This window comes from Mytilus edulis, chromosome 14, assembly GCF_963676685.1.
Source record: "Mytilus edulis chromosome 14, xbMytEdul2.2, whole genome shotgun sequence".
Lineage (NCBI taxonomy): Eukaryota > Metazoa > Mollusca > Bivalvia > Mytilida > Mytilidae > Mytilus > Mytilus edulis.
In genome coordinates, this window is record NC_092357.1 from 61,431,428 (window position 1) to 61,459,393 (window position 27,966).

Consider the following 27,966-nt stretch of genomic DNA (forward strand, 5'->3'; position numbering starts at 1 on the left):
ACCGAAAAAAATCCGGATTTTGAAAAAAAAGCCGACCACCTCCTAAAATCGAAAGGTGGTCGGCTTTCAAAAGAAGGTGGTCGGCACACCCGGCTTAAATGCCGAATGGAAAACACTGCATTTAACATACAAAAATGTATATCTTGTTATGCCTCATGGTTGTCTAAAAGAGAACTTATTATTTTATTATTCATTATCAATTATGGAATACTGCTATTTTATAGTGTGTCTTTTTTATGTGGTGATGTTACACTATTGTTTCAAATAAGGAGAAGGTTGGTACCTATTATAACGTTTAAACCCACGCATTTGTTTGCACCTGTCCTAAGTCAGGAATCTGATGTTCAGAATTGCAGTTTGTTGATGAGGTTCATAAGTGTTTTCTCGTTTCTCCTTTTTTTATATAGATTAGACCATTGGTTTTCCTGTTTGAATGGTTTTACACATGTCATTTTTGGAGCCCTTTATAGCTTGCTGTTCGGTGTGAGCCACGTCTCTGTGTTGAAGACCGTACTTTGACCTATAATTGTTTATTTTTACGAATTGTGACTAGGATGAGAGAGTTGTCTTATTGGTACTCATACCACATCTTCTTATATCTATTGAACATATTTGAAGCAACTAAGTATAAATGATTACTCACCCGTAAAACATCTTGGTCCTTTTGATTCTAAAACTTTAAATATATACTGTTTACTGCATTGACTGAAAAACTGTAAAAAAAAAAAGTTCTTAATCATTTATCACACTATAGAATTTAAAACTCAATGTAATGGCAGTTCAGTTTTTTATATGATGAGGAATAGGAAGCACTCAAATCATCTTCTGTAAATACAGAAATTATAGTGATTTTCTAATTTTAGACTAAAATGCAATTTAAAGTTTTAAAATATTAAGAAAAATCATGTTTAATTCATATAACAAATTTCAAAATGCGAGTTTAAATTATAAGACATAACCATGTCACATTTTTCCAATAATAATATAAACATCGCAATAATTTCTGAATTTACAGTTAATATGGGTGATTGCATTTTTATTAAAAATTTCAAGATTTATAATTAAATAAAAATTGTTATTGTTTGGGTGGTTACGTTCTTTGAAAAAGTACATCCCATGTATTTATTTACCTTAGAATCAGGATCTGTTTTACAAGTACAGAAATATTTTTGTTTGATTCAATTTTGACATGTGTTTTCCCATGTATTAAGTATTCTTTTATAACTCTGGAATGTTTCTGCTCAAATTTTTTTTAAATAGCATATGAGCAGTGTTGGATAGAAATACACCTTATGCAAAAGATACTTCTGATTATTTATTTCCGGTTAAAAAATGCAAAAACAAATCTCTATGCACAGTCTGTTAATGTTTGAAAATTGAGTTGATATACAAACCTTTCAAAACAGACCAAAATTCATCCTTTTTGTAATTGATTGTTCCAAAAACAATCAAAATCATATGCATGTAAATGTGTACATGCACTTGCATATAAGGTCGATTTCTATCGAGCAGCTAGCATTTAATTTACCCTGCGCCATCTACCTTAAACGTCCTTACCTTATTATTTTGGTCATACCCAGTAACTGCATAAGGATACATGAGGTAATGCCCTCCTCTCTCAGAGGGTGGGGCACAGTCTGATGTGTCGGGGTCATGTTCACTTCCCCAGTTATGACCTGGAAATAAACAAACATCCCCATAAAGTACCAAACAAAAGCTATGTCTCTCTTTTGATAAACATGACGTGAATGTTTCATTTGAAACCTGTAATTTTGATTGGCTGACAACAATAGCGAGGCACTCCAATATATGTATCATATTTTATTTCCATATAAAATATAACAGCTATGATAACACATGGTATCTGTGACAATGTTAAAATAATGCAAAGAAAAAGAAAATTTTAATGTATGTAGCATAAATATGTAATTGAATGCTTCTTTTAATAATTTTATAGAGTTGTAACAATCTTTACAATTGAAAGTATCAGTTAGAAACAAACTTACCTAATTCTGTCATTTTCAGCAATATGAAATTAAAATAAAGGGATAAATAAGAAAGTAATAAATAATAAAATTCATCGATTTTAAAAATAGTATAAAAAATATAAAAAAGAAGAACAAATAATATCTATTCACTAAGCCTTAGGCTATTGCAATAAAATGTTGCAGGTTCTGAATGGAAGTATTTCTTATTGAACATAGGTCATTAATGGTTGTATATCTATTCAATGTATTCAAAATTGCACACAAATAAAGTATGTTGTTGCTTTTTTTTTGGGGGGGGGAGGGGTCAAGAAGTCCCTCCATACCCTCCTCCCCCACATGTTAAACTCCAAACAAAATATTGATGGGAATCCATAACAACTAAGACAAATGAGTCAAGTGAGCAAACTCTTTCTGGCGGCACAAGCTGGTAGAGTAATCAGGGTGGATACTGAAGTATGCTTAGGTTGTCTTCAAACCTCATTTATCCACACTATAACTTATGGTAAATCATAACAGATGATAACAAAGTTTCGGCAGATATATAGATATCCACTTTAACATTCATTACCGGTATATTTTTTTTTCATTTTTTTCATTTCAAATATAAATGATAAATTCTCAAATTGAATAAAGATAAACCTTTGAGGAAAAATGAATCGAATTATCTTTTAGATTGTTTTTCACTAGTACATGTATTTTATGTTATTAATTATGCCATAGCATGTCTATGATTTTCCAATAAAGGTTTCATTCATAGTATAAATGGTAAATTAAATCAACAGGATAGCCAATACTGGTTTAAAACAAGAATGTGTCCAAAGTACACGGATGCCCCACTCGCACTATCCTTTTCCATGTTCCATGGACCGTGAAATTGGGTAATAATCTAATTTGGCATTAAAATTAGAAAGATTATACTATAGGGAACATATGTACTAAGTTTCAAGTTGATTGGACTTCAGCTTCATCAAAAACTACCTTGACCAAAAACTTTAACCTGAACGGACGCACAGACGAACGGACGGACGAACGAACGGAGCCACAGACCAGAAAACATAATGCCCCTCTACTATCATAGGTGGGGCATAAAAATATATAAACTTTTGATACTGTGGATTCCTTTTTATTCGTTGGATACCAATTTTGGTGGATATCCTAGGTAAAGGTGAACCACAAATTTAACTGTTCAACCAATTACAAAATTTCTAAAGAAATGTATGCTGACTTTGCCAAAACAACAAAATCAAATATCCACGAATATGAAAGTTTTCCTCAATCCACAAAAATTAATGCCCACAAATTAAATGAATCATCAGTACATTAGATCAACAGGATAGCCAATACTGGTCTTAGAGGGAATTAAAACATTTAATATGATGTGTCCCCGTAAATAAATACCCACCATGTGAAGTAACTAATGCTGCTTCTAGTGATAGAATGCGATGACCTTTACTATTTTTACTAGTACTAAGACCAGTATTCAACATGGAGTTATGACCCTGGTGGAAAAAATCTGAAAAATAACAAATATGATAAATGTTGTTAATAAACAGCTGTGCCATGAGCGCATGATACGCCCGACGTCTTGTGTGGAAGTTTTATGCAATAATCATAAATAGTTTCTGAGAAAGTTTTAAGTAATAACCATATATTGTTTTTGAGACACAGCGAGACATGTGAAATCCCCAACCCTGTTTTTTTTTTTACAAAAAACTAAATATCACTAAAATTATATTTTGAATCAAAACCAAAAAGTATACAGATCTTTAGATTAATATAACAAAGAAGTGTGTAAAGTTTTAAGCAATAATCATAAATTATTTTTGAGATACGGTGCAACATGTAAAAAAACCCTCCCCTGTTTAACAAAATACTCAATAACTCCAAAATAAAGTTTTGAATCATCACCAAAAAGTATACAGATCTTTAGATTTATATAACAAAGAAGTGTGTAAAGTTTTAAGCAATAATCATAAATTGTTTTTGAGATACGGCACAACATGTAAAAAAAAACCTCCCCCTTTTTTACAAAATACTCAATAACTCAAAAATGAAATTTTGAATCATCTCCAAAAAGTATACAGATCTTTAGATTAATATAACAAAGACATGTGTAAAGTTTTAAGTAATAATCATAAATCGTTTTTGAGATATGGTGCGACATGTAAAAAAAAACTCCACCTTTTTTACAAAATACTCAATAACTCAAAAATAAAATTTTGAATCATCACCAAAAAGTATACAGATATTAAGATTAATATAACTAAGAAGTGTTTAAAGTTTAAGCCATAATCAAGAATCGTTTTTGAGATACGGTGCGACATGTGCAAAAAAACACACCCCTGCTTTAGTTACAAAGTGCCGTTACTCAAAAAGTTTTAATCTTATTTTCACCAAAAAGTATACAGATCATTTGACCATCATAAGAAACAACTATGTTAAGTTTCATGAAATTTGGATAAGTCGTTCTCAAGTTACGGTGCGACATGTTTACGCCGGACAGACAGATACACCGGACATTTGCATACCATAATACGTCCCGTCAAAATTTTGACGGGCGTATAAAAACACATGTCTAGAGTCTTTGTACGTAACTTGACTGTAATACTTTAAGTGTACAACTATGCTGACGTAAACACAAAGTTAAACTAACACTTTATAAATTTCATACATCTGGAGCACTTTTCTATACACCTGGAACTAGAGGCTCTAAAGAGCCTGTGTCGCTCACCTTGGTCTATGTGCATATTAAACAAAGGACACAAATGGATTCATGACAAAATTGTATTTTGGTGATGGTGATGTGTTTGAAGTTCTTACTTTACTGAACGATTTTGCTTCTTACAATTATATCTATCATGAACTTTGCCCATTAGTAACAGAGAACTATATTTGGTAAAAATTTACATAAATTTACCAAATTAATGAAAATTGTTAAAAATTGACTATAAAGGGAAATAACTCCTTAAGGGGTCAATTGACCATTTAGGTCATGTTGACTTATTTGTAGATCTTACTTTGCTGAACATTATTGCTGTTTACAGTTTATCTCTAACTATAATAATATTCAAGATAATAACCAAAAACAGCAAAATTTCTTCAAAATTACCAATTCAGGGGCAGCAACCCAACAACCGATTGACCGATTCATCTGAAAATTTCAGGACAGATAGTTCTTGACCTGATAAACATTTTTATCCCCTGTCAGATTTCCTCAAAATGCTTTGGTTTTTGAGTTATAAGCCAAAAACTGCAGTTTACCCCTATGTTCTATTTTTAGCGGTGGCGGCCATCTTGGTTGGTTGACCAGGTCACGCCACACATTTTTTAAACTAGATACCCCAAAGATGATTGTGGCCAAGTTTGGATTAATTTGGCCAAGTAGTTTCAGAGGAGAAGATTTTTGTAAAAGATTACTTTAATTTACGAAAAATGGTTAAAAATTGACTATAAAGGGCAATAACTCCTAAACGGGTCAACTGACCATTTCGGTCATGTTGACTTATTTGTAGATCTTACTTTGCTGAACATTATTGCTGTTTACAGTTTATCTCTATCTATAATAATATTCAAGATAATAACCAAAAACAGCAAAATTTCCTCAAAATTACCAATTCAGGGGCAGCAACCCAACAACCGATTGACCAATTCATCTGAAAATTTCAGGGCAGATAGATCTTGACCTGATAAACATTTTTATCCCATGTCAGATTTCCTCAAAATGCTTTGGTTTTTGAGTTATAAGCCAAAAACTGCATTTTACCCCTTTGTTCTATTTTTAGCCGTGGCGGCCATCTTGGTTGGTTGACCAGGTCACGCCACACATTTTTTAAACTAGATACCCCAAAGATGATTGTGGCCAAGTTTGGATTAATTTGGCCAAGTAGTTTCAGAGGAGAAGATTTTTGTAAAAGATTACTTTAATTAACGAAAAATGGTTAAAAATTGACTATAAAGGGCAATAACTCCTAAACGGGTCAACTGACCATTTTGGTCATGTTGACTTATTTGTAGATCTTACTTTGCTGAACATTATTGCTGTTTACAGTTTATCTCTAACTATAATAATATTCAAGATAATAACCAAAAACAGCAAAATTTCTTCAAAATTACCAATTCAGGGGCAGCAACCCAACAACCGATTGACCGATTCATCTGAAAATTTCAGGTCAGATAGATCTTGACCTGATAAACATTTTTACCCCATGTCAGATTTGCTCTAAATGCTTTGGTTTTTGAGTTATAAGCCAAAAACTGCATTTTACCCCTATGTTCTATTTTTAGCCGTGGCGGCCATCTTGGTTGGTTGACCGGGTCACGCCACACATTTTTTAAACTAGATACCCCAATGATGATTGTGGCCAAGTTTGGTTTGATTTGGCCCAGTAGTTTCAGAGGAGAAGATTTTTGTAAAAGTTAACGACGACGGACGACGACGACGGACGACGACGACGGACGACGACGGACGACGACGGACGACGGACGCCAAGTGATGAGAAAAGCTCACTTGGCCCTTCGGGCCAGGTGAGCTAAAAAAATTATTGCATCACTTCCATTGAAAACAATGTAAAATGACATGATTGTAGAATGAGTATAATTTGGGTTTTGTTAAATACTTTTGAACCGTTTATGGTTTAAAATTGAATTCATGGTATAAACTTACTTTTCATCTAATATTAATGCTACATGGTTATGACATAACAGCTGCACTGAAATTGTTTTTCGCGCTTTTCGCAAAAAATACAAATTTTGCAGGACTTTTTTTTCCCAAAACATTGGTTCTGCAACAAATACAGATTTTCATGCATTAAACTCATTCAGAACTTTTTGAATGTAAGTTTATAACACAAATTTAATTTTAAACCATTAACGGATTAAAAGTATTTGGTAAAACCCAAATTATACACATTCTACAATCATGTCATTTTACATTGTTTTCAATGGAAGTGTTGCAATACATTTTTTCCAGGTGTATAGATTTAACGTCATCAGGAACTACCAAAACCAACATCAACAGATTTGTATTAATAAATGTTTAAGGCTTACTCCATATTTCTGTTTAATTATATTATTTATAAAGATGTGGAATGGTTTACCAATTCGCCGTTTCAGATTTTAATGCATATTGGGTAATATTTTCCAAAATGTACACCAAAACATTGTGATTGGTTTAAAACGTTATAAACAATGGAAATTCAACCAATGATGTAACGTTATTTTCATTTTGGTGTATGAAAACAATGAGATTACCCATAGTCCTTTAGATTCTGAAAAGGCGAATTAGTCATATATATAGACCATGGTCATGGATTCTTTTTTAAGATTAACAGATCAGGTTAATCTGTGTAAATGATGGCATAGAAAACTTTTTTACTTTTACTTCATAAGGTTCCTGGTGGAGAGTTGTCTCAATGGCAATCATACCACGGCACCTTATTTGTATTTTTAATACTTCATACCTACCCCAAGAACACAAGCCACCTGGATCTTTTTCTTTGTGTGATGAAATGTAAGCGAGTCCTAAAACTCCCCGTTCAAATTTATGAAATGTAAATAAATGAGCCAAGCAGAATCCTCTGAACTGCTCGTCACGACTAAATGCCTGAAATAGAATTAACAGTTATAGCCGCTTTCTATGAGTGTGTAGGCAAAGGTAATATCTCTGTTTAGCTTGCTTGCTAGCTAAACCGTAAAGTCATTGTTAGGTTAGGGAAACTACCCTCCTTTAAGAGTGGACTAGTCTGACAGATAACCAATCTATCTGTCTGTAGGACTAGGCTAATTCGAAAGGAGGTAAGTATACCATACCTAACAATGACTTTACAGTTCAGCGAGCAAGCTAACCAAAGAAATTACCTTTAGCTACACACGCATTGAAATCAGCTGTAAATATAAGTTATTTAGATGTACAATACATAAATAATTTATTAGCTTTTGTAAAAATCTAGAAAGTTAATGTTCTTATCTCAAACGATATGGGAATAAGCATTGAAGACAGTATGCAATCAGTATTTATTTGTAAATTTACCTTCCTTGCTGCCATTGTAATGGAATTTTAAAAACATCCAATTTCCACTCTTGTATGTCACAAAATATTTACAACTTTATATTTTTGCAGTGTTCTATATATTCTATGAACAATCCAATTTTAGGGAGGTATATTTCTTTTGCTTTATAAGGTAATGCAAAAATTCAATTATACTTAACCTCCCAGGTTTATGTAGAGCTGCATCAGATAGAAGTCAACCTTATTCAAGTGTACATATACATGATATACATGTACATGTATGAAATTTTGAAACATTTAAGAAATGACTGTAATATTTTTTTCTGTCTATGAAGAAATAACATAAAAAATGTAGCAGGTTATTTAACAGTGTGCACCACATTTTTTATGTTATTTCGAATAGACAGAAAATATATTACAGTCATTTCTTATAATTTAATTCTAAATTACATTTTAAACCGTAGAAAGCGTTGATGACGTCACGGTCACATGACTAAATTATGTCTATGGTCTGATAACAAAATAACGTCAGCCAATCAGAAGACACATTACATCCAAAATTAAAACATTCAAATATGAAATGAAAGTTGAATTTTGTTCTGTTTTATAGTGTTCTCTTTTAGATCACAACTCAAATTTCCAACTGTTACAGACTTTGCATAAAGATTTTGTCAACCTGAAATAGGTTACAGATGCATTGTTATTCATTTGCATCAGGATGATTTCAATCAGATGAAGCTCAAATGTTAAGAATGCCTATACTTGCCTGTAATAATGTGTTTGCAGTCCAATTTTTCATGGGACCATAATTATAATGACCTTTTTCAGCAGAATAGTTCTGATGAATCTGGAGCTGGAAAATGGAAACAGTAAGTATAACAGAGAAATATATAAAAGAACTTAATACACAAGTCTAAATTGAAAACTATGTTCAAACCTATGATTGCGTTGGATAAAAACCGTAATTTTTAAACATGTGCATGTAAAACAAATTTCATTGTAGAAGGGTTTACATACAACACAATCTAGTGTACTTTTTGTTCATATCGGGGATGAGTTTCATTTCATCCTCAAATGTCAATTTTTTTCAAGGTTTTCCAACATATTATATGAAAACAAATTATTGGAAAAAAACACTGATGTACAAATTTATTAAACTAATGAGTACAAACAATGTAAAAGCATAGTGTATAAGTTTCATTAAAGGAGTAGGTCTGGTAAGGACCGATTTTGGCCTCAAATTTCAGGTTCATTTGACGAAAGATTTTGACCACTTTTTAAACACTTAATCATAGATATTAACCTTAACTTATTTCTCCTATAAGGTCACTCCCATTAACATTAAACACATGGGCAATTGCAGTTTAAAGGATGTTTGCTTATTCCAGGAATTTCAATAGCGGGTCTAAATCAACTTTTTTTTCTAATATAAGATTTTGCTATTTTTTTCTATGATTAAACTTTATCTTATACCTAATAGAAATATAAAATAAAAATATGGGGTCACCGTTCATTTAAGCTCACAATCTGCCTCTGATAGAAGCATACATTTTTGTTTATGTCCTTTTTTTCTGTTGAACTAATAGGAGAAATTTTGGTAAAATCGAAATAAAAAAAGAATTAAATTACAGAAATCGCTTAAATTTTACAATTATTTAGGTTGTTTGAAAACAATTATAAACTAGAGGCTCTAAAGAGCCTGTGTCGCTCACCTTGGTCTATGTGCATATTAAACAAAGGACACAAATGGATTCATGACAAAATTGTATTTTGGTGATGGTGATGTGTTTGAAGTTCTTACTTTACTGAACGATTTTGCTTCTTACAATTATATCTATCATGAACTTTGCCCATTAGTAACAGAGAACTATATTTGGTAAAAATTTACATAAATTTACCAAATTAATGAAAATTGTTAAAAATTGACTATAAAGGGCAATAACTCCTTAAGGGGTCAATTGACCATTTAGGTCATGTTGACTTATTTGTAGATCTTACTTTGCTGAACATTATTGCTGTTTACAGTTTATCTCTAACTATAATAATATTCAAGATAATAACCAAAAACAGCAAAATTTCTTCAAAATTACCAATTTAGGGGCAGCAACCCAACAACCGATTGACCGATTCATCTGAAAATTTCAGGGCAGATAGTTCTTGACCTGATAAACATTTTTATCCCCTGTCAGATTTCCTCAAAATGCTTTGGTTTTTGAGTTATAAGCCAAAAACTGCATTTTACTCCCATGTTCTATTTTTAGCGGTGGCGGCCATCTTGGTTGGTTGACCAGGTCACGCCACACATTTTTTAAACTAGATACCCCAAAGATGATTGTGGCCAAGTTTGGATTAATTTGGCCAAGTAGTTTCAGAGGAGAAGATTTTTGTAAAAGATTACTTTAATTTACGAAAAATGGTTAAAAATTGACTATAAAGGGCAATAACTCCTAAACGGGTCAACTGACCATTTTGGTCATGTTGACTTATTTGTAGATCTTACTTTGCTGAACATTATTGCTGTTTACAGTTTATCTCTATCTATAATAATATTCAAGATAATAACCAAAAACAGCAAAATTTCCTCAAAATTACCAATTCAGGGGCAGCAACCCAACAACCGATTGACCGATTCATCTGAAAATTTTAGGGCAGATAGATCTTGACCTGATAAACATTTTTATCCCATGTCAGATTTCCTCAAAATGGTTTGGTTTTTGAGTTATAAGCCAAAAACTGCATTTTACCCCTTTGTTCTATTTTTAGCCGTGGCGGCCATCTTGGTTGGTTGACCAGGTCACGCCACACATTTTTTAAACTAGATACCCCAAAGATGATTGTGGCCAAGTTTGGATTAATTTGGCCAAGTAGTTTCAGAGGAGAAGATTTTTGTAAAAGATTACTTTAATTAACGAAAAATGGTTAAAAATTGACTATAAAGGGCAATAACTCCTAAACGGGTCAACTGACCATTTTGGTCATGTTGACTTATTTGTAGATCTTACTTTGCTGAACATTATTGCTGTTTACAGTTTATCTCTAACTATAATAATATTCAAGATAATAACCAAAAACAGCAAAATTTCTTCAAAATTACCAATTCAGGGGCAGCAACCCAACAACCGATTGACCGATTCATCTGAAAATTTCAGGGCAGATAGATCTTGACCTGATAAACATTTTTACCCCATGTCAGATTTGCTCTAAATGCTTTGGTTTTTGAGTTATAAGCCAAAAACTGCATTTTACCCCAATGTTCTATTTTTAGCCGTGGCGGCCATCTTGGTTGGTTGACCGGGTCACGCCACACATTTTTTAAACTAGATACCCCAAAGATGATTGTGGCCAAGTTTGGATTAATTTGGCCAAGTAGTTTCAGAGGAGAAGATTTTTGTAAAAGATTACTTTAATTAACGAAAAATGGTTAAAAATTTACTATAAAGGGCAATAACTCCTAAACGGGTCAACTGACCATTTTGGTCATGTTGACTTATTTGTAGATCTTACTTTGCTGAACATTATTGCTATTTACAGTTTATCTCTAACTATAATAATATTCAAGATAATAACCAAAAACAGCAAAATTTCTTCAAAATTACCAATTCAGGGGCAGCAACCCAACAACCGATTGACCGATTCATCTGAAAATTTCAGGGCAGATAGATCTTGACCTGATAAACATTTTTACCCCATGTCAGATTTGCTCTAAATGCTTTGGTTTTTGAGTTATAAGCCAAAAACTGCATTTTACCCCTATGTTCTATTTTTAGCCGTGGCGGTCATCTTGGTTGGTTGACCGGGTCACGCCACACATTTTTTAAACTAGATACCCCAATGATGATTGTGGCCAAGTTTGGTTTGATTTGGCCCAGTAGTTTCAGAGGAGAAGATTTTTGTAAAAGTTAACGACGACGGACGACGACGACGACGGACGACGGACGACGGACGACGGACGACGACGGACGACGGACGCCAAGTGATGAGAAAAGCTCACTTGGCCCTTCGGGCCAGGTGAGCTAAAAATATAGGTCACCGATGAGTTAAACAAGAGGCTCTCAAGAGCCTGAATCGCTCACCTTAATTCTTTTGGTTAAATCTCTCATCAATGATTATTTTGGCTTTTCAATTTATTTAAATGTTTTTTGGATCGTCCTATTTTCTTCAAAAGCCAAAAAAAATAATCATTTTCTCCTATGTTCTATTTTAGCCATAGGAGCTATGTTTCTTGACATACAAGGAAATAAAATATAAAATTTATACTAGATACTCTGAAACTCATTTAGCCTAAGTTTGGCTGAAATTGATACAGCAGTTTCAAAGGAGAAGATTTTTTAAAGTAAGTCAACATGATGAACAAATTGTGAAAAAAGTCTTTAAAGGGCAATTACTCCTTAAGGGGTCAATTGACAATTTTGGTCAAATTGACTTAATTGAAGATCTTACTTTGCTGAACATTATTGCTGTTTACAGTTTATTTCTATCTATATAATAACCAAAAACAGCAAAATTTCCTTAAAATTACCAATTCAGAGGCAGCAACCCAACAACAGGTTGTCTGATTCATCTGAAAATTTCAGGGCAGATAGATCTTGACCTGATAAACAATATAACCCCATGTCAGATTTGCTCTAAATGCTTTGGTTTTTGAGTTATAGGCCAAAAACTGCATTTGACCCCTATGTTCTATTTTTAGCAATGGCGACCATGTTTGTTGATAGATCAAAACTTCGAATACAATTTATAAATTAGATACTCTAAGGAACATTCAGTTAAAGTTTGAAAGTATTTGGCCCAGTAGTTTCAGAGGAGAAGATTCTTGAAATAGTTTACGACGACAGACGACGACGGACGACGACGGACGCCAAGTGATGGCATGAGCTCACTTGTCCCTTCGGGACAGGTGAGCTAAAAAGATATTTCAATTCAAACGTCAAAAAGTGACATTTTTGCACCAAGGGGAGATAATTTGGAGCTTTTTCAATGATATTAACATTTTTAAAGTCACCTGTGGCCAAACCAAAGCGATTTGTTTGGGTAATTTTTGTACCATATTACAAAGTAATAACTAATAGTGTAATAAATAAAATTTGTTATGAAAAAACAAATGTTTAATTTTTTGCTGAATTTTTTGTACCTGCGAGCCTCCTTAGGTGTCTATTTCATTTGATTCAGTTAGTTTATGTGAAAGATTTTAACTGATTTCGTCATTTAGAGCCATCCGATTCAAGCTCAAATATGAAAAATATACCAAATATGCCGAAAAATGTCACTTTTCTATCTATAATTATATTCAAGATAATAACCAAAAACAGCAAAATTTCTTTAAAATTACCAATTCAGGGGCAGCAACCCAACAACAGGTTGTCTGATTCATCTGAAAATTTCAGGGCAGATAGATCTTGACCTGATAAACAATATTATCCCATGTCAGATTTGCTCTAAATGCTTTGGTTTTTGAGTTATAAGCCAAAAACTGCATTTGACCCCTATGTTCTATTTTTAGCAATGGCGACCATGTTTGTTGATAGATCACAACTTCGGATACAATTTACAAACTAGATACCCTAAGGAACATTCATTTAAAGTTTGGAAGTATTTGGCCCAGTAGTTTCAGAGGAGAAGATTTTTGTAAAAGATTACTAAGATTTACGAAAATGGTTAAAAATTGACTATAAAGGGCAATAACTCCTAAAGGGGTCAACTAACCATTTCCGTCATGTTGACTTATTTGTAAATCTTACTTTGCTGAACATTATTCCTGTTTACAGTTTATCTCTATCTATAATTATATTCAAGATAATAACCAAAAACAGCAAAATTTCCTTAAAATTACCAATTCAGAGGCAGCAACCCAACAACAGGTTGTCTGATTCATCTGAAAATTTCAGGGCAGATAGATCTTGACCTGATAAACAATATAACCCCATGTCAGATTTGCTCTAAATACTTTGGTTTTTGAGTTATAGGCCAAAAACTGCATTTGACCCCTATGTTCTATTTTTAGCAATGGCGACCATGTTTGTTGATAGATCAAAACTTCGAATACAATTTATAAATTAGATACTCTAAGGAACATTCAGTTAAAGTTTGAAAGTATTTGGCCCATTAGTTTCAGAGGAGAAGATTCTTGAAATAGTTTACGACGACAGACGACGACAGACGACGACGGACGACGACGGACACCAAGTGATGGCATGAGCTCACTTGTCCCTTCGGGACAGGTGAGCTAAAAAGATATTTCAATTCAAACGTCAAAAAGTGACATTTTTGCACCAAGGGGAGATAATTTGGAGCTTTTTCAATGATATTAACATTTTTAAAGTCACCTGTGGCCAAACCAAAGCGATTTGTTTGGGTAATTTTTGTACCATATTACAAAGTAATAACTAATAGTGTAATAAATAAAATTTGTTATGAAAAAACAAATGTTTAATTTTTTGCTGAATTTTTTGTACCTGCGAGCCTCCTTAGGTGTCTATTTCATTTGATTCAGTTAGTTTATGTGAAAGATTTTAACTGATTTCGTCATTTAGAGCCATCCGATTCAAGCTCAAATATGAAAAATATACCAAATATGCCGAAAAATGTCACTTTTCTATCTATAATTATATTCAAGATAATAACCAAAAACAGCAAAATTTCTTTAAAATTACCAATTCAGGGGCAGCAACCCAACAACAGGTTGTCTGATTCATCTGAAAATTTCAGGGCAGATAGATCTTGACCTGATAAACAATATTATCCCATGTCAGATTTGCTCTAAATGCTTTGGTTTTTGAGTTATAAGCCAAAAACTGCATTTGACCCCTATGTTCTATTTTTAGCAATGGCGACCATGTTTGTTGATAGATCACAACTTCGGATACAATTTACAAACTAGATACCCTAAGGAACATTCATTTAAAGTTTGGAAGTATTTGGCCCAGTAGTTTCAGAGGAGAAGATTTTTGTAAAAGATTACTAAGATTTACGAAAATGGTTAAAAATTGACTATAAAGGGCAATAACTCCTAAAGGGGTCAACTAACCATTTCCATCATGTTGACTTATTTGTAAATCTTACTTTGCTGAACATTATTCCTGTTTACAGTTTATCTCTATCTATAATTATATTCAAGATAATAACCAAAAACAGCAAAATTTCCTTAAAATTACCAATTCAGAGGCAGCAACCCAACAACAGGTTGTCTGATTCATCTGAAAATTTCAGGGCAGATAGATCTTGACCTGATAAACAATATAACCCCATGTCAAATTTGCTCTAAATGCTTTGGTTTTTGAGTTATAAGCCAAAAACTGCATTTGACCCCTATGTTCTATTTTTAGCAATGGCGACCATGTTTGTTGATAGATCAAAACTTCGGATACAATTTATAAATTAGATACCCTAAGGAACATTCAGTTAAAGTTTGAAAGTATTTGGCCCATTAGTTTCAGAGGAGAAGATTCTTGAAATAGTTTACGACGACAGACGACGACAGACGACGACAGACGACAGACGACGATGGACGCCAAGTGATGGCATAAGCTCACTTGTCCCTTCGGGACAGGTGAGCTAAAAAAATATTTCAATTCAAACGTCAAAAAGTGACATTTTTGCACCAAGGGGAGATAATTTGGAGCTTTTTCAATGATATTAACATTTTTAAAGTCACCTGTGGCCAAACCAAAGCGATTTGTTTGGGTAATTTTTGTACCATATTACAAAGTAATAACTAATAGTGTAATAAATAAAATTTGTTATGAAAAAACAAATGTTTAATTTTTTGCTGAATTTTTTGTACCTGCGAGCCTCCTTAGGTGTCTATTTCATTTGATTCAGTTAGTTTATGTGAAAGATTTTAACTGATTTCGTCATTTAGAGCCATCCGATTCAAGCTCAAATATGAAAAATATACCAAATATGCCGAAAAATGTCACTTTTCTATCTATAATTATATTCAAGATAATAACCAAAAACAGCAAAATTTCTTTAAAATTACCAATTCAGGGGCAGCAACCCAACAACAGGTTGTCTGATTCATCTGAAAATTTCAGGGCAGATAGATCTTGACCTGATAAACAATATTATCCCATGTCAGATTTGCTCTAAATGCTTTGGTTTTTGAGTTATAAGCCAAAAACTGCATTTGACCCCTATGTTCTATTTTTAGCAATGGCGACCATGTTTGTTGATAGATCACAACTTCGGATACAATTTACAAACTAGATACCCTAAGGAACATTCATTTAAAGTTTGGAAGTATTTGGCCCAGTAGTTTCAGAGGAGAAGATTTTTGTAAAAGATTACTAAGATTTACGAAAATGGTTAAAAATTGACTATAAAGGGCAATAACTCCTAAAGGGGTCAACTAACCATTTCCGTCATGTTGACTTATTTGTAAATCTTACTTTGCTGAACATTATTCCTGTTTACAGTTTATCTCTATCTATAATTATATTCAAGATAATAACCAAAAACAGCAAAATTTCCTTAAAATTACCAATTCAGAGGCAGCAACCCAACAACAGGTTGTCTGATTCATCTGAAAATTTCAGGGCAGATAGATCTTGACCTGATAAACAATATAACCCCATGTCAAATTTGCTCTAAATGCTTTGGTTTTTGAGTTATAAGCCAAAAACTGCATTTGACCCCTATGTTCTATTTTTAGCAATGGCGACCATGTTTGTTGATAGATCAAAACTTCGGATACAATTTATAAATTAGATACCCTAAGGAACATTCAGTTAAAGTTTGAAAGTATTTGGCCCAGTAGTTTCAGAGGAGAAGATTCTTGAAATAGTTTACGACGACAGACGACGACAGACGACGACAGACGACAGACGACGATGGACGCCAAGTGATGGCATAAGCTCACTTGTCCCTTCGGGACAGGTGAGCTAAAAAGATATTTCAATTCAAACGTCAAAAAGTGACATTTTTGCACCAAGGGGAGATAATTTGGAGCTTTTTCAATGATATTAACATTTTTAAAGTCACCTGTGGCCAAACCAAAGCGATTTGTTTGGGTAATTTTTGTACCATATTACAAAGTAATAACTAATAGTGTAATAAATAAAATTTGTTATGAAAAAACAAATGTTTAATTTTTTGCTGAATTTTTTGTACCTGCGAGCCTCCTTAGGTGTCTATTTCATTTGATTCAGTTAGTTTATGTGAAAGATTTTAACTGATTTAGTCATTTAGAGCCATCCGATTCAAGCTCAAATATGAAAAATATACCAAATATGCCGAAAAATGTCACTTTTCAGATGGTTTTTGTCAAAAATGAAAGTGGCCACATCTGTGTTCATCCTCAACCTTTATATATGTTATTTATTATCATCAAATGCAACTTACATTTCAATATTAAGGATGAACACGAATGCGGCCACTTTCGTTTAACATGGAAACCGTCTAAAATTCAACTAAAATGCTAGAATTGTGAAGATTTCAGTAATTTAGCATGATTTAATGGTGCTAGTACCCTAAACATGTGAATTATATTGTCAAAAACAGCCCATATTTATGTAGCAGAAGCATTCTACTGTCCATTAAATAACTAAAAGTTTACATTTTAACAATTTTGTAAAACTGCTATATTTTGGGGCCAAAAAGGGGTCTTTCTCTCCTTTGGTTGAGGCAAACTAAAGTTAGAAAACTGAAAACCACTTTGGGACTTGCATATTTACGGACAAGGGTAAAACTTAATGCTCCCTCCGCCACAGCGGGGGCATAAAAACTACCAGTTTAGTGTGTTTGATATATTGTAAAGTCATTTGAAAGTACCACATATATAAGATTCCCAAACCACTATAAAATGTTTTCCTATTGATTTATTTGATTTGTTTATATAATGATATCCTTATCTTCTTAGTATTTTGTATATATCCAGCATCTGAAACCCTATCATTTACAGCATAGATATTAACCTTAACTTATTTCTCCTATAAGGTCACTCCCATTAACACTAAACACATGGGCAATTGTAGTTTAAAGGATGTTTGCTTATTCCAGGAATTTCAATTACATTTAACAAAAAGCAAAGATTTGAAAGTCAATATACAAAAGCAGTAAAAACAGATTGCTATGATTGTTGTGAAAAGGGACAAATATGTTGTTCCATTAAAATGTATGTGGGAGGGAAGGAAGGAAGTTTAATTATTGAATGTGGGTCATGGGTCTCTTTTCAGTATGCTTCTATTACTGTTATGAAAAATGATCTAAAAAAAATGGTTCTTTGTTGTAGGGGTATTTTGAAAGTCCCTGCCTACCCTCTCATTTACATTTAAATGGTTTGACTGTCCCTCTGGTATCTTTCGTCCCTCTTTTAAATGGAATAGCCCTAATTGATTTAGGTATATTCTTACCTCTGCAATTTCAAATCCCAGACCAATAAGGTCTGAACTATCATCTGGCCATTTTGTTCTTCTAAATATTTCATTTACTTTGTTCAAAGTGCCTATCTGTAAATATAAAACAAATGATGAAATTAGTTTTTGAAATATTCTTTAATGCATTAATAAGGTATTAAGGCAAATATTTCAGTTACTTTATTTTCATTCACTCTTGTAAGAATGCTGTTGTTTTTTGTTTGTTTGATTTTTTCTTTTTCACTTAAAAACATGCTATTCCAACTTGTACTGAATTCATCATCGTCCTATAATATTCAATGTCCAAAGTGGTAAGATATAGGGGCTATGAAATTCAAGAGCGGATTAGTGCAACCTTAAATACACTGTAGTGAATTCTGATTCAATTTCATTTAATTAATCACAAATATAAGACATTACTTTTTTTTAATTTAAACTTTTAGTGGAACTTGTGGTTGATGAAAGATCTCTCATTTTGCCAATACAATGATGTATAAAATAAGTCTTCTTTATTTACAATATCTAAAAAATAATTCAATAAATCTGAACAATTTTTTAGATAAAAACTCAATTTTATTATATAAACACCTCTAAGGGCGTTCCAGAATTAATTGTAATGGTGTGGGGGGGGGGGGGGGGGGGGGGGGGGTTGGAGGATGATAACCTTTAAAATTTGATGAGTTGTGATTGTTTAATCAAAATAGCCTCAACAATTGTTAGAATTCATCAATTAAAATTCTACACATTATGGTTTAAAATGAAAAGTGCCTCCGATCTCCCCATACATTTATTTCTGGGACAGCCCGCTCATAAAATGTTTGTTTCTCTACGCTACAACGCCATTTCATACTAACAATATAATTAGCTGTGGTATGAGCTCTTCCATCACCAACATTTTTATGGAATTCGTAGTCTGCAACTAAAAATAACTTGCAAACTCTCTTTGTTCCAAATGATCTTATGTTTTCTCTTTTAACTCTACTTTGACCTACAAAACGAAAAGTACCATCACGATAAATACAATTAAAATCTTATATATGTGATACCGTGGATTCAATATTATTTGTGGATTATCAATTTGCATAGATTACATGTCATAGAGATAAGGTGAACCAATTTTGTAAGTTCAGTAAATTATAAATTCCCTATATATATGCTTGTAATATTGAGTCACTGATAAGGTCTTTGCATCGGAACTAAACACATTTTTTTTTTTTTTTTTTTTTTTTAAAACAATTGTTGGCATGACACGGGTTATGTTCTTCTCATATATGTTATGATGGTATGATACTAAACCCCTAACGGGAAGGATTGTGCCTGATGTTCATATGATGAAATCATAATCTTTCAGTCAGTTTAATTGAAGTCTGGAGCTGGCATGTCAGTTAACTGCTAGTAGTCTGTTGTTATTTATGTATTTTTGTCATTTTGTTTATTTTCTTTGGTTACATCTTCTGACATCAGACTCGGATTTCTCTTGAACTGAATTTTAATGTGCGTATTGTTATGCGTTTACTTTACTACATTGGTTAGAGGTATAGGGGGAGGGTTGAGATCTCACAAACATGTTTAACCCCGCCGCATTTTTGCGCCTGTCCCAAGTCAGGAGCCTCTGGCCTTTGTTAGTCTTGTATTATTTTAATTTTAGTTTCTTGTGTACAATTTGGAAATTAGTATGGCGTTCATTATCACTGGACTAGTATATATTTGTTTAGGGGCCAGCTGAAGGACGCCTCCGGGTGCGGGAATTTCTCGCTACATTGAAGACCTGTTGGTGACCCTCTGCTGTTGTTTTTTATTTGGTCGGGTTGTTGTCTCTTTGACACATTCCCCATTTCCATTCTCAATTTTATTGTGTTGTGTGTACATGCTAACTTTTGCAAAACCATGAAATCAAATGTCAACAAAATAAAAAACCCTTCCTATGAAAATAAATTAACCCACAGTAGCACAAAAAAATGGATACACCATCCTGTCTTCAACAGTTGTTATGTTCCAGGAATATTACAGTTGTTTTCTATTCAATTGATAATATGTTAAAGCTTTTGGTTTTGCCATTTGATAAATGACTTTCCGTTTTCAATTTTTCCTTGGAGTTCAGTATTTTTGTTATTTTACTTTTTACAATGTAACTTTTTTTTGAACTAGACCCATAGAGTAAATTCTTTATACAAAGTCCATTAATGATACCATCTGGTAGTTTGAATCAATTTGCTTTGCATTCAGTGTTATAAATCTGACATTATTTTTACAGAGCTCTTCAATACAACATATGGCGATAACTGTATTGTATTTTCGCCCCAAACCGATGCCACTTGTGGAGTATGATAGATCTTCTTACACTTCTGAAGTAATTGAGATCACCCCCAGTTTATTGTGTTGCTCAGCCTTTACTTTTCTATTTTGTGTCTTGTGTACTATTATTTGTTTGTTATTATTTTTCGACTTATGAACTTGAATGTCCCTTTGATATCTTTTCCCTCTCTTTTCCATGCATTTATCAAGATTTTAAGGATACAAATAACTGTCTACTGGCTCCATTTAATTTCTATCTACAAAATCAATCACAAACAGTATTTTTTGCTCATATAATCTTCAACAGACCTTTGCTCATTGTTGAGGGCCATACGGTGACCTATTATTGTTAATTTCGGTGTCATTTTGATCTCTTGTGGAGAGCTGTCTCATTGGCAATCATACTACATCTTCTTTTTATACTTTCTTATATTTTTTACAAAAACTCACCTTTTTGTGTCTGAGTATTAAGTGCTGCCATCTGGAGGAAGTATTCACTAGCTCTGTTATGACTTTTATCATATTTATCATCTTGTGCACAAAACCTCACCCTATGAAAATATCAAATAAATGTTTCATTCAAAAAAATTCTTTCTTAAAAACATCAATTCTGAGTGGAATACCAAATAAAACTTTTTAGCGATCACTTTGTTAAATAAAAATTACTACATCAAAATATCCTGTTTTTTTGAAAACCACTAAAAGAAATTATCTCACCTTTTTTTTTTTTTATCTTTTTAGCATTTCACTAGTTTACCCCTTACTTTTTATTACCGCTGTATCCCCAATCTCAACCTTTTTACCCACTCTGTCCCACATGCTTACTTTATCACCAATCACAAAAGCATGAAATCCCCCTCACTTTAAATGTTACTTACTTTTCTCCTCCAAGATGATATTCCTCCAATTTGACATCAGATTTTCTGTATGCTATTAAACTGTGATTTGTTGATTCTCCTAGAACTCTCCATGATGGCTGCAAATTATACAATTTTTTATCAAGAAAATTGCAGTTCATTTCTTCTTTTTGTTTTCTTTTTGTGATTCAAATTCAAAACTAGTAAGATTTGCTCCTTAGAAAGTTAACCTAAGCGAAATAACGCCAAAAGTGTAGGAAATTGATACAGGTTCAGGCATGTTTACTTAATTTTTTTACTAACTATTAATAAACTAAACAAAGACAACAACACCCATCAATTTCCGCGTTGTAAGAGTTTCTTCTGTTCAACATGTTTTGCTAACAAGTGTGGCGTATTCAGGAAAAGTAACAAGTAAGAAAATGCATAAATTAGAAATTAATTCAACTGCATTTTTCAGGGTTTCAACAACAAAAAAATTAAATTTTCAAGTGTGTGGCTTTTTGACTAGGTTGATATTGTATTATTCAAATTTTTTTTTGGCTTGGTAACTCTCATCTTTAAAACTTAATTGATCATGTATATAAAGACACCATACATTATAGTCTATAAGTGTTTCTATAATCTGATTAGCCAATAAATTCTACTATACCTCTATGATATAGATGTCATCTGCTGTTGTGATATAGGTTGAGAGTAGATTGTCTTCCCAATGAGCCTCCACATGGGCGTCATCATCACCTATCAAATCAATGAAATTATCAATTTATCAATTTTAAAAACCAAAACATTGAAAGTGACTTCACAAAATTGACTGATCTGTCATGAGAAATACAGAAATATATATAAACACTTTTTTACAACCTAACAATTTTTTTTATGAGATATATTATCAGTTGTAATAGACAACTTTCAAGTTCGATGCATTTCCGTCAAAAACTTCAGTTTAAGGTGGCTCGGGACTATTCGAATGCGCATAATTTCACCCATGAATTACAAAAGTATTTGTCGTAAATTCGATATATTTTTTTTTAATATTTTGATTGATTAGAAATGTCAAATCATTGTAGTTATGTAACTAATAGAATATTTTCGTTATTATCGGTATTTTTTTAAAGGGTCAAAATGACAATTCACCCATTTTCACCATTTTCCCGCCAAAATTTGGGTTTTTAGGTAAAATATTTTTTTTCCTTATCGGTGACCTATGTTTTTTATTGGCTCATTCTTTGAAGCTATATTCCAGCTTTTCATATAACAGTTTTGGACCAATTGTCATAGAACGTTTTTTTGATATTCCGAAAAAATATGTCAACAACTCTATTTCCCCTATCATTTCATTGAAAAATGGTCCATTTTACATACCTGTTTAAAAGTAAAATTTTGAGCTTAAATGGTCCGTGACCCCCTATTTTTTTTTGACCAATTTGAATCATTTTCTTTAAAGAATAAAATAACCAAAAATACGGCACTTCTGATAGAAACTTCGAATACGCTTGAGCCACCTTAAGTGAACATCATTTGTGCGTTTAGGGGTGGCATCACTTCTGTTCCAATGTTGAGCAAGTGGTTGGAAAACTATGATGCTATATTGCACGAATAATTCGACAAATTGAATTCTCATAATTGACAATCAGCACTGCTGTCATAAGGGAATTGTGATTAAGTACCTACTGATAAAACATTATTTCTAGTTTATCCTGCATAATGACGATCACTAAGACCCTTGATGAACGTTAATAGTACAGGGGTACAGGCGATCCCCTCTATCTGGTAAATGACGTCATAAAGGCATGTATAATTGACAAGTTTTTTCCGGTGAAGGACAAACTCAAAAGTGGTCTATTGGCTTTGTTCTAATTTTCAGTAACTGACAGCACTATTAGATTTGAATTTTGTGTCTATTGTCTTTTAGTAATTTCTTTTCTTTTAAAAAAAAATCCATGAACCAATTTCTTATAGTTCAACTTCAGCAATTCATGTAAAAAAATAGATTTATTTTTTTTAATTTGAAGTATCATTTGACTTTTAAAACTGGGCAATATACTAAAGGATATCATGGATACTGTGGATTCATTTATTTTCATACCAATTTTTGTGATTTGAGAAAATCTTGCATATTCGTGAATATTAAATTTCGTGGTTTTGACAAAGTCTGCATACATTTTTCAATAAAATTTGTAGTTCTTTAAAATTTAAATTCATGGTTTCCCTGAACCCAATAAATCCACGAAAATTTGTATCCAACAGTAATATGAAAATGAAAAAAATTAAAAAAATATTATTGAAGACCCCCCCCCCCCCCCCCCCCCCCCCTCCCCCCCCTATTTCACTAATCTTACCTGCAATTGTTCCAGTAAAAAAATCTTGTAAATTTAACTGGTTTTCAACTTTGCCTCCACTTGGCGTTATTAGCGTCACTTTAGTTTTTCTAGTCACTACAGATGATTGCTTTAACATTAAATGAAAATCTCTGAAAAAAAGACACAAAATACTAAAGAATGAAAATATAATTGAAATAAGCAATAGCAGGTGTGTTTTTAGACAGTAAAAATAACTATACATGAAAAAACAACAAAATGATAACAAGCTTTCAATATATATACGTGTGTTCATGAGTACAAAAAATGTATGGTGTAGTAGTCCTTGATTGGTTATATTGGTGTGTATTTTTTACAGCGGATTGCATTGATTGTGTAGGCAAAGGTAATATCTTTGGTTAGCTTGCATGTTAGCTAAACCGTGAAGTTAATATTAGGTAAGGTAAACTACCCCCCTTTAAGAGTAGACATGTCCAACAGATGACCAATTTAATCAATAAGAACTTGATCAATAGATTTTTCCCCCTATCCTAACAAAGCTCCAATCAATTCAGTTGATCGAGTTTATTATCATAAAAAAGAAGCAGGATTCTCAGAAAGGATTTTGAAAGGCGAGTCCAGGGACTTGTTTTTTTTTTTGTCATGACTAGTCCAATGAGAAAAATTTTGATGCTATAAAATTCATTATGTTTTTCATTTATTATTTTGAAAATAATATTTATATCATCATGATCATAAAGATTATTTAACAATAGAGAATATAACAGAAAATCTTTCAACAAAGTCAACATTCCAAGTTACAGGTACAGTGAAACCTGTTTAAACCGAACCTCTTCGGGACTTAAGATTGTGTTCGGTTTTGGCTGATGTTCGGTTCTATCAGGTTCACAACGCATACAAACTGATATGACGGTGCTTTAAAATAACATGTTCGGTTTATACACGTTTTCGGTTTATGCAGGATTCAGTTTAGCCAGGTTTTACTGTACAATCATTGTGCACGGTAATTACAAAAAAGTTCGTAAATTAGGACATTGATCGATTTTGTGGTAATGCATTTACATGCAAGAAAAAATCGCATCTTGAAAATAATGATAGCGTCGCGGAAAATATTATAGCGTCACGGTAAAAAATTATAGCATCTCAGTACCGGGATGCTAAAACGGTCTGGGGAGATCACTGCAATGTAGCATACTCTTTCATGTCTTTGAAAAATGTTTGAATACTTGATAATGAATAATGTGTAGGCGGAATGTTTAGCTTTTGTAGTTAATGTTAATAAACCTTGTTTTGTTGTTTAAATGTGCTTTTTCAGAATATTTCATATTTTACTGAATAAAATAAAGACAAATATCACATGTATCATACAATCATAACAAATATTTCATTTCTGAATTAGCACTAAATCACCAATGATCACAAGCACAATTTTAAATAACCATAATAATTACTATATAATATATATAATTAACACGATTTTAGAGACTTTTTTTCTTAATTTTTTTTATTAAAGTGTCTGTTATATCAGTTGTATATATGATAGATACTATCAGATTATTACATGGCATTTTTCATATCGCATGTATTATCAGCCCTAGGTTCAATATCAGCCCAAGAGCCGCACGGCTCGAGGGCTGATATTGACCGAGGGCTGATAATACATGCGATATGAAAAATGACATGTTATGATCTTTTTATCATATGCTTCAACGGTAGAGAAAAATAACAGATTCACATATTGATCCTTGTATGTGGTTCCCGAAGTTTAAAGAGTAAAAAAGTTCACGGCCGTCGGGCCCAAAATTTGATACATTCAATATGAAATCTTTCTATCATATGACTCAACAAAGAGAGAGAAAACAAACATTTTAATATGGACGAATCGGCAACAAATAATTCAACAATATACCTAATGATCATTGTTTGGAAAAGTCAACCGTTTAAGGAAACTTTCTAAATTATATTTAAGAAAAACTTAAAAAATGCATTTATTAAATAATTTGTTTGTTTTTTTTTTTTTTTTATTTCTAGTTTTTTTTTATTTTAAACAATATACTTTCCAGTATTCAAATAATTGTTTTGTACACTATTTTGTAATGTTTTTCACTGAAAACGTAGCATTGAGGTGTATTTTCCAGAATTGGCCGAGTATTACCGGAATGCCATGTGATAACGTTACGGAAAGGCATGTGATAACAATCGAAGCATGTGATAAACTTTTCATATCAGCCCGCTAAGCACCAATTATATGGAATTTACGTCAATTTAATGCTATTATCATACGGTAAAATTTATATGTTATTTAGTCTAAGTATATGATAATTTAATTTATTCTCTAAAAACTAAATAAAAGTTGACAGAGAAAAATACAAGATGAATACAGATATAATAGTATGATGTTAGCATGGTAAAATGTCCTGATCATGAACAAACTTACCTTCCAAATGATGAAAACCAGAACTCATGTAAACGTGATGCTGGATTTGGATCTGGACTCCTTCTGACTCTTGATCGAATATCTGATGACTTCAAAGTCTCAAAGTATTTTAGCTTAAAAGTTTCATCTCCTAAAAGATAGTTATATACATTTGTGAATGTGATAGTCATACATGTCATACATTTTTTAATAGTCATAGAAGTGTGGAGTTTTCATGAGGTACCAATTACCATCTTTTTAAGGTACATCGTGCATTACTTTGTAGTCCACATTCATTGTAAGTTTTGTAATGAAATAGCTTGATTTGTTTATCATTGTTTATTAACCAGTCCAATTTTAGAAAATTAACACATGTGGTATGGGCTTTGCTCATTGTTGAAGGCCGTACAGTGACCTATAGTTATTAATTTCTGTGTCATTTTGGTCTCTTGTGGACAGTTGTCTCATTGGTAATCATACCACATCTTCTTTTTTATATAATCTGTTTGTTTTCAAACTTATATATCATGAATATAGACCTTGGTGTTGTCAAGTTTATTTTATGACTTAAGAGTTTGGATTTTCATTCAGCATCTTTTGCCTCTTTTCCAGGTGTGGAACCTCCTTGAAAGTTTCCAGACTGTGTACATTGACTGTATAATCAATGTAATCGTCAATATATTGCATTATTGGATTGTGTGGTTGGCCAAATAGACCTTTTAACTATTTAGAAATCTGAGACACTTGAACCGAGAATCTGCGTCTCTTGAACTATTGATGTCCCCATGCAACAATCACTTTTTCATTGCGGCATCAGATATTTTCTATTATGATATCCAAATTTTACGGGAACCTTTGAGCATGTTGTGAGTCCAGTAATGGTGGACAAATAGCAATTAGGTGCATCAAAAATTTGCTACGAACCCAGTATCTAACAAAGAATTAGTCATTTAGATGAACTAAGCCATAGCATATCAGCAACTTCAAACAAGAACTTTGTACCAGAACCTCTAAAAACTGTGAAAACTGATCATGCTGATTGTTTAAATGTTTTCTTTGGGGTTTTTAAGACAGAGATGTTGGACTTAAGAAGCATCGTTTAAAGTGACTCACAACTTAAAGTCTTTTGACCTGTAAATTATGAGTATACCATGAGGAATGCTAAAAAAAGGGGGTGTTTTCGGTTTCATAAGAAACCTAAGTGTGTGATGATAAAAGTGATCAGACTAAAATTACCTGTAGACAGAGTTATAAAGATAAAAGCTATCCATAAAAATATCAATATTCTCATGTTTCACAGCCTGTCATAATTATTTTCTTCTATCAAACTCTTGTTTATTTGCGGAAATTGAACGGAAATTCGCGCTTAGATAAAGGGAGGTAATTATTAAAATATAAACCAAACAACTCCGGATGGATCAGAGTTTCCGTATTTTCTAACCGTATTGTATTGTTTTTGAAGCAATTATATTTTCTAAGAATAATTCTTTTAAAGTTTTGCAGAATCTTTTCTTGGCTACACTCTTTATAACATTAAGCTCTCATCCGTCAAACAGTAGTTGCTTTAAGCATCCGAACACATTTAAATCCAAAAATACACATATTTTTTTTCGTTTATACTGGGACTATACTAACGTTAGTATTATAGTCCCAGGTTTATACACTAACAGAGAATTGTATCATGTGTCTCTGGTGTAGTAACGATCAGTAACGGTTATAATTTGACCTTA

The 27,966-nt window shown here is 32.5% G+C and overlaps 1 protein-coding gene across 1 annotated transcript in view; it reads right to left on the reverse strand.

Moving 5' to 3' along the window:
* LOC139504371 (ADAM 17-like protease) overlaps positions 1–27,606 on the reverse strand; it is a 38,244-nt gene extending 10,638 nt beyond the window's left edge. The window contains exons 1-13 of the mRNA XM_071294446.1: positions 27,473–27,606; positions 26,258–26,387; positions 23,842–23,972; positions 22,152–22,240; positions 21,521–21,618; positions 21,093–21,193; positions 19,202–19,335; positions 18,345–18,440; positions 8,762–8,848; positions 7,452–7,590; positions 3,391–3,501; positions 1,558–1,676; positions 644–713 (exon numbers count right to left, since the gene is read on the reverse strand). Coding sequence (XP_071150547.1) covers positions 644–713; positions 1,558–1,676; positions 3,391–3,501; positions 7,452–7,590; positions 8,762–8,848; positions 18,345–18,440; positions 19,202–19,335; positions 21,093–21,193; positions 21,521–21,618; positions 22,152–22,240; positions 23,842–23,972; positions 26,258–26,387; positions 27,473–27,527 — 1,360 coding nt within the window. The 5' untranslated portion in view covers positions 27,528–27,606. The remainder of the gene's footprint in view (positions 1–643; positions 714–1,557; positions 1,677–3,390; positions 3,502–7,451; positions 7,591–8,761; positions 8,849–18,344; positions 18,441–19,201; positions 19,336–21,092; positions 21,194–21,520; positions 21,619–22,151; positions 22,241–23,841; positions 23,973–26,257; positions 26,388–27,472) is intronic.
* Positions 27,607–27,966: the final 360 nt, after the last annotated feature.